Source organism: Sarcophilus harrisii, chromosome 4, assembly GCF_902635505.1.
Source record: "Sarcophilus harrisii chromosome 4, mSarHar1.11, whole genome shotgun sequence".
NCBI classification, from domain to species: Eukaryota; Metazoa; Chordata; class Mammalia; order Dasyuromorphia; family Dasyuridae; genus Sarcophilus; species Sarcophilus harrisii.
The window spans coordinates 364,435,739-364,444,159 of NC_045429.1; the positions used below are offsets into that span (position 1 = coordinate 364,435,739).

The following is an 8,421-nucleotide window of genomic DNA, read 5'->3' on the forward strand; positions in this document are numbered from 1 at the left end:
TTGCTACAGACCAGGCATAGCAAGTCAACTCCTAGATCTCTCTAGATCTCTAGGATCAATATTTATGATATGAGTCATTATTGACCAATGAGTTATATTCATGTTTTAAATTTTTAGTTTTTTTTTTCTAGCTATAGTGGACCATATTAAGAGTAATTATATTGAAATAGAATGGATTTTTTAAAATGAGGTTAACTGTTGAAAGCAAAATTTATTTGCCCCCAAAAAATCTTATTTCTAACTTATTTTTAAAAATAATCAGATCCTTATTTCCACCTCATTAGAAAAATCACTGAATTCTTTGATAGTATTATCCTATATTAAATTGTTGAAAGTTCAAAAATTTTTCATATTTTTTAATGAGCAGAAGAAAATATCTTATTCCTTTTTTCCATGTTTTCAATGTTAAGTGTTCACTGCAATTTAACTAGAAGTATAAGTTTCAGTAATTGTTATTTAATAATGAAGTACAAAAAGACCAGTAACTCTGCTGTAAGTGGTGGGGGAAGGGAACTGCAGCTTTTATATTGTTTCCTGGCTTTTGTTTGCGGAAACCTCAAAGAGGGTTAAAATCAGTCCTAGGTTAAATCAAAGTGAGACATGCTTTAAGCTTCAGAGAAGTAAGCAGATTATGCTATCTGAACTCTCTTGTTTTTTCCTCCTTTCCCTGCTTAAGGTTCCATCTATCTATTCATTTTGCTTTCAAATCCATTTGATAGATAGCCATCCTTATAATTGCTGAAGAATTTCAAAGTCAGTTCTAAAATGCACTCAGTTCTAAAGTTTAAAGATTATTAAAATTGGAAAGTTCCCTGGTTCTGGTGTTAGAGGTCCTAGATTCAAATCCCACTTTGGATGATTGTCTGTGTGACTTTAACAAGTCACTTTGCCTTAATGGACCTTCATTTTCCTCATTTAAAAAACAAAAGTACTAGTTAGCCTTCCAGATATATGCTCCTCTGAAACTGTTATATTTAATTCAGCAGTCAACACTTGAAATGTTCATGCTTTGTCCTGTGCCTTAGAAATTAGATTTTCTTTTATCACATAATTTTGAACCACCTCTACCCTTAGAATAACATTTTAAAGAAGAGCTATTTACTTTACAAAGGAAGAGAAAATGTTCAGTTTATTTTTCTATTAAGCAAAACTCCCAACCCAGCTAATTTTAGCGTTCACCTTCCAAGACTTAATTCGAGTAACATCTCTTACGGGAAAAAACCTCTTGATATCCCCTTCATCCTATTCCATAAATTATATTGTATACATATTTGCTTTTTTAATGGGTGTTATTCTCCACTTCTTTTTATGCTTCTCTTACCCTCATAAAATGTAAACTTTGAGAGTGGGTACTACCCTTTGGTTTTGTCTTTGTTATTTTTGACACAGTGCCTCAAACATACAAGCTGCTTAATAACAAAAATGATCTTTTTTTTGTTATCTGTTGAACAAGGCAAAGCTATTTTCTCTAATCTTTCTCCTTACCCAGTTTATTTATGTGTGTTAGGAAATGTATGAATACAAATAATAAGAATCTTGTTCTTTTGGGTAAATTGTGTAGTCTTTATGGTTTTTTTTTTTTCTCTTTCAGTATTTCTCCTTCTTACAAGAGTCTTCCATCAGTATCAGAGACATTTCCAACATTAAGAACAATGATTGAGGTGCTAAACACAGACTCTTCTCCACGGTGTTTTAAGAAACTATAGTTGTTCTATAGTATTTATTATAAAGTAAAGGGCTGGGACCTCTTGCTTCTCTTAAGTTATTTTTTTGAAAAGTGAAATTATGAAGAAATTAGGTCCTTTATTACTTTTGATACCAGTTTTTGATAGGAACTGAATACTTGAAAGCATTTTCTTTACTTTTCCAGACAAACAGAAATCAAAGAGTTTTGTGGGTGGGCCTAAAAGTCTGGGAGGGGAAAAAAACTATTGACCAATGTTGCTTGTTGGTTTTCATTAACAGCCATACACTGCTTCCCTATAGCAAAAACAGTAATATATACATTTTACTTTTAGAAACCAGAAATTAGTAATTAAAAATTAAATAACCCTAAATGAATGAATTATTTATATACCTATGTGGTTTTTCCCCTGTCAAGGAATATTTCTCTTTATAAACTTTCAGATAAGATTGCCCTTTTCAGCTCATATAAAATCCTGCTTTGTGTTCCAAGATCTCAAATGTTTTTGAGTTGTGAAAACATTATACAGCCAATTGGATGTCACATAACACACACAGAAAATTTTGGTGGTTCAGTTACCAACTAGTGTTTTTGAACATTGAATTGCTCAACCGTGCTTTTTTTCCTTTTATTGAAAAGTGTATACACATCACAGTTTTTGGCACTGGATTGTGTGTGTTGTATGTCATATTAACTGGTTGCTATTTCAGGTAAGCAGTGTATGAAAATTCAAAAATTAAAATCACTAATTTTACAAAATCTGATTTCCCTTTGGGGTTTGGGAAGATGATAATGAAAACAGTGAAACTCTGATGAATTAAAAGATTACATTTCAAATTAATTTTCTTTGACTTTTTTGACTGTTTTAGAACTTTGACCATTTTTCTAAAATTCTTGCAAATACACATAACATTGACCTGCATTTGTATAACACAGAATTATTTGTACATAGGTAACAAATGAGAAGTGTCCACAAAAAAAAGCACTATCATTTTTGGTAGAAAACTAGCAAGAGACTAACCATTATGTAAGAGAAAAAAGGAACTATGGCTAAGCTTTCTCTCCAGTTAAGTAATTTGTTTACAGTGGGGAGAAAAATTTTTAAAATAACACCGACATATACATGGAATTTGCATTTTTTGTATACACAAATATACATTAATATCCTTCAAAGAAGCTATTTGTTCTGAAGGGATATGGGATAAATGATTAGTGGACTAGATTTTCTATGAGATGAGTTCTTAAAAAGAGTTTAGAGGGAATCTGAAAGATAAGTGGGACAGAATAGAAGCATTCCAGAAGAAGAAAACATTCACAAAAGCATACAAAGCTGGCAACAAAGAGTGAATTTGTGTAAGGAGGACGAAGAGGAGGGTTTGGGGACATGTGTGTAAGGGAGTAATTGGAAATTAGGTTTTTAGACTTTGAATGCCAGACAAAGAAATTTAAAGTAGTTCAGGACAACTAAGCTAATGTTTATTTTAGAACATGTAAGGAATTTCCTAAATGGAAAATTTTTATTCTTTTGAAGAATTGAAAAAATTTCATATGTAGAAAGGAAGTCTTAAAGTAATCTAGATGGTTTCTCTATTAGAGAAATGGCTTGGAAAGTGTGTGTACATAAATATGAACCTGTATCTAGTATATATAAATATATTGGTATATATCTGTATATACATAAACACCTATATATATTTAGTTGAGGTGACCCACTGAAATCCCTTTCAATTCTCAAATTATGTGCATCTTGAAATGTAGGATTAAATTCCAGCAATTTAAATTTACAACTACCATATCAAGGTATGGTAATTTTACCCTATTTTCCTGTGTTACAAAGGACTATGATCATTCCTTTGGCCAAACTTTTTTGTCAGTCAATAATCATCTGTAAAGCACCTACTGTGTTGTTAGGTGCTGTGCCTTAAAGCACTGGGAATGCAAAGGCAGGCCAAACAGACCTTTAACCCTTAAGGAGCTCACAAGTTAATGGGAGACAAAACAAAAAGAAACTGAAAAGTGAGCTGGGATGAAAGGGGTACCTGACTCTGGGATAGTGTAAAGACTTGTAGCCAAGTGGAAGATGAGGTGGCTTATCCTGAACCCCTTCCTCATATGGAGGATCTGGGAGGAGTTCCCACTGTTCACTGGAAGGTCCCAGTGTTATAGTGTATGAATGAGTGAGTTCCATCCAGACTTGGTTTATTCTTGCTAAAAAATGTCACAGAAGACAGTGGTAAAAGGCCAGAATAAAATTTGTACATATCTTCCAAATATGGATAACACCCAGCAGAGAAATTTTATATCTTAATTGAACATATCTAAGAAATAGAGTATACTCTTAGCCTGTTATGTTGTTGAGGTCTAGATTTGGGGTATATAAGTGAAATTAGGGTTTAACTGAGGTCTAGTGGCAGGTTTGAGGTACAGGGCCGTCAAACAGATCCCCTACAACCCCCTTGGATTCGGCGAAAGGATACGGCGGTAAATGAGGTCTAGTAGCGGCGTGAGTCCCCAATAAAAGTATTTATTGGCCCAAGAGCTAGATTGATAAAAGAGGTTTATTATTAGGTAAAAGCAAGGTTAAAGTATAGGTGAAGGTAGAGATAAGGGCACCAGACAAGAGGGTCTTCATATGGCTAGCATGTTTGGAATCTGCCAAAAAGGGGTTCCCAGCGTCTCCTTTTATAATGGGAGATTTAGCTCGAGGGGCTTTTGGGTATAGCCCCAAAGTTGGCTCAGATCCGGTAGGGCTGGGACAGGTCCAGATCTTGGAATTCAAAGAGACCAGGATTTGGGAGTCAAAGAGTAATTACATTAACTTGGGGGTGGGGGGGTTGGGAATCAAAGATAGGAATCTTTCCCACATCAATGTCAGAAGACAAGATGGGGGACTCTAGTGCACTTAGCAATCCACCTGAAAATGTGTTATTTTCAATAAGGCATTGATGCCTTGGTTTTGTAGGAGCTGTGGTTCCAGGTATCTTCTAGGCACTTAAGCTGTGTCTCATCCATTCCTGTACTTGTGCCTTCCATAATGGTAATTCATCCCGTCTATAGAGCAAGCCCTGCCCCTTCTGAGCCCCACATTTTTTCCAGTTAAATTTTTGTTCATAATCTTTAAAAAAAAAAAAATGTCTCTGGGTACAAAAAAATAGGTCATGGGGATCATTAATATGTCATATTAGCTGCAGAAAGACTGAAGTCCTGGGCAGTTTCTTGGCAGAAAGTACTTCTAACTTGCATCTTTAAAACAAAACAGTATCTTCCAAACTAAGGTAACGTTCCTCACTTTGATGTTTTGCCTTATATAATCAAGGTATGGTCACTCCCTCTGGCATGAAATAGCAAGGTGTGACATGAAAACTACTGTTCACAGTATCATTAAGAGGGTACTTCTAGGGATAGATTTAAATAGATGGTATCAATTCACCATTTGTTCCCTTGGCTAACTTTCAAACCACAAATTCCAAAACAAATAAAAATTCAAACACCAGAAATGTTTTTGTAACAATTTTTTTTATTTTTAAAAAGTAGAAATATATAATTTATCCCCTAATTCTGTTTACACAGTGGTTGTGCATCTTTGCCATCTTCCTGATCATGTTCTGAATATGGTAGATATTCAACTCTTATAACTGATTTCAACTCAGTTTCAGGAATTTTCTTTAAAAAGTTTGTCATACAATTCCCATTGACAAATCAAATTCGACAAATTTGTCACCCCGAGATCAAATCAACTTGGAGGAAAAAAAGATGAGGAATATCCTTATGTTCATATAGGATCTTTGTATAAGGGCCTCCAACATTCCCTAGTTGCCAATAATTTTCCTAAGCAACAAAGTTTTGCACAACAAATATCTAAATAGAATTCCAGCTAAAAGCTGGTTCCTGATGCTCTGGAGGAAGACGAAAAACCTCCATCACACTTTAGGCCAATTTTGTGTAGATGGTGGAAAAAATTCCTTCCTGACTCCCTAAGGCAATCGGCTTTTGCCCCAAGCATGAGGTTTGTAATTCACCATACATATCTCCCCCCAGTAGGCACTAAATTATGAGAGTAAAAGTCAGGATCAAGAACAGAAAAGGGAACTGGGACAGTTAAGACAAGCAAGAAGGAAAGGGAATCAAAAGATGGGGAGTGAGCAGGGTGTTTTGGCTTTTTTTTTTGTCAATACTAACCAGGAATCATTCTGCCTGAATTCTTACTATCAGCCTATTGAGAGTGGTGGATACATCTAGCAATGTTACTCACTAGGGACAATTACAATAAACCCTTTTTCTTAGCCTTTGAAAATGTTTGGTTCTTTCTTGTGGATCAAAATGGGAGGATGTGGTTCCTTCATCTTAGAGAATCCTGAGTATGGGTGGTCTCCTGTAAACATCTCTTGTAGTGTTTTCTTCTCTGGAAATCCATCATCTAATGCAAATGAAAAGATTTAATAAAAAGTAGGGAATTTGATGGGCAAGAAAGAAAAGAGGTAAGTGTCATCTTCATTCGACAATCTAACACTGGTTTACTTGGGGGTTTCAAAACAACATCAGGCATCCCAAATAAACAGTATGATACCCTTTGGCCCTTCCCACAAACCTATTATCAAGAAATAATAATTTAGTAGAGAAAAAAAAAGTCTCGAATTCTGGCTAGATTCTCTGTTACAGAAGATTAACTGATGCAATGACATGTAGGAAAACATCTATTACAATCCCTCAGTGTTAAATTGGAAAAAGTTTTAGATTAGAACTTATTGATATCCTGTTGCCCTTCTGGGTAGAAAACTCACCTCAGCTCTTTCTGTTTTTACAGTTCTGGCTCTAGAGTCATTCTGACGAACAAGCCGAAACCTAGAGAGAAACAATCCATGAAATCAAGTCCAAAAAATACATGTATCCCTAGCACTTTTTCACACAGAGGTACCTGAATTAGTTCTTGTTGATTATCTTTTTACTTTCTAAGGCAAATGGCCTTAAGGCCATTTAAGGAACTGTGAAATTCTGGATTTAGTGGGACCTCCCCCCAAGTAACCATCCCAGAAGTAATATTCAATTATACCTGGATCTGTAGCCAACAATTCTACAAAACCTTGTTATCTGCTTCTCCTGCTAGACTGTCAGGATGAAGGGAACACTATCTATGCCCTTGGGGAACTTAAGTCTATTTGAAGGTATGTGACAAAAACAGATAATACAAAATTTATGATAGTAGCACAGTAAAAGAAAGCATAAGATAGACATAAGCCACAACCTGATGTCAAGTAATATTTGTGAGCCCTGGGCTTAGCAGGCCATTAACTTGTTGACTAGAGATAGGCTGCCAAATGTGCATGTATTTATTAGTACATTAACACAATTAATTCAAATACAATGGTTGTCTCCCTTCTAGAAGTCACTAATCACCTCTATAAAAGATAGAAGTACAGCTCTCTAAGTGAGGGAAAAAATTTGGAATACAAAGTTTTGCAAGGGTAAATGTTGAAAATTATCCATATGTTTTGAAAATGAAAAGCTTTAATTAAAAATAAAAAAAGCTACAAGTACTCACTTGAGGGGAGGGCCCCTAGACTTCCTGCCCAGAGCCAGTTTGTGAGCTGTGTGTGACTGATGACTGGAGACTGAAACAAACAGAAAAGCATCCCAGTTTTATACCCTCTCACCCTTCCTTTGTCACAATTAGTCTTCAAGGTATGACCACTGACTTCACAATGATCTGAGGGATGAGTTGGGATCTAGTGCTTGTTGAAGAGAAAACTTGACAAGTGGTTAGTAACAAATAATTTCTATTACTATTGAATCAAATTCGTCTTGTTTATCTTGAGTAACATTTCTAAATAGAATAAATTCTTAGACTATAATACTAGGCAAATTGTTAAGACATGTTGACAGGAATAAATAGAATTTTGCCACCATTTTTCAGAAAACAAAGTATAAACTTGTCTTCCCTCCCCCAAGTAATTCCACCAACTCTGTACCCCTACCTTGGTAATGAAAGTGAATTACAAAGCAGTACTTGAGGATGGGCCTGGAATTTGAGATCAGACTCAGAATTTGAAATTCAGATTCAGAACTTGGTTCTTTGAGCTTGAGTCAAGCAAACTGCCATAATTAAATCATATTTGTTTGGTAGAATTTATTAGAAAAGGTGGGGGTAAAAAATTTCACTCTATGACCTAAGAAATAAATAATAAAAATTAGATCCTTAATGTAGGTCATTTAGCCTTCCCCTAAATATCTGGCTTTTGCTGTCCAGGAAGGAATCCAGCAACTGATGACACAAGAGATGACTCAAAAAAGGAAGACAGTGACTAATATTACTGTCATCAGATTGCTGCTGGATCAAATATCACTGATTTTTTTTTAGAAAAGGTTGAAGAACCTAGCTTCCCTGGTTGAAACTGAAGGTAATGTTTCAGAGCTATTGAACCTTTATTAGAGCTCTCCAGGATTATTTCTGAGGAGTCCCTCTACTTGATCCTTGAAAACCACTTTATATTCGTCTGTTTATCTTGCAGTGATATGAGAGGAAGGGAGCGCTCCATACAATAAGGTATAAAATAAAATTAAAGCTTACTTACCAGAGATTAAACCTAAGACATCTACTAGCTGCATGATCCTGGGCACATTTATACCTCAGTTGATTTCATTGAAAAATGAAATAATAGCATCCCTCATGAGGTTGTTATGGGGAACAAATAAAATTGTTGAAGTGCTTAGTACAAGGGCCTGGCATACAACTATAGGTG

General features: G+C 35.2%; 1 protein-coding gene and 1 long non-coding RNA gene across 4 annotated transcripts in view; one reads left to right on the forward strand and one right to left on the reverse strand.

Annotated features, from left to right (window-relative positions):
• The window catches only part of TTC13 (tetratricopeptide repeat domain 13), an 82,433-nt gene extending 80,411 nt beyond the window's left edge, over positions 1-2,022 (forward strand). For all 3 annotated transcript variants that reach the window (XM_003767830.4, XM_012547979.3, XM_023502069.2), the window contains exon 23: positions 1,592-2,022. In XM_003767830.4, coding sequence (XP_003767878.1) covers positions 1,592-1,706 — 115 coding nt within the window. In that variant the 3' untranslated portion in view covers positions 1,707-2,022. The remainder of the gene's footprint in view (positions 1-1,591) is intronic.
• A 3,580-nt stretch (positions 2,023-5,602) lies between these two features.
• LOC100933318 lies at positions 5,603-7,681 on the reverse strand. The gene is made up of 4 exons (XR_001120960.3): positions 7,657-7,681; positions 7,224-7,293; positions 6,466-6,526; positions 5,603-6,101 (listed from the first exon to the last, which is right to left on the reverse strand). It is a non-coding gene; the product is annotated as an uncharacterized LOC100933318 (long non-coding RNA).
• Between the last annotated feature and the right edge of the window lie 740 nt (positions 7,682-8,421).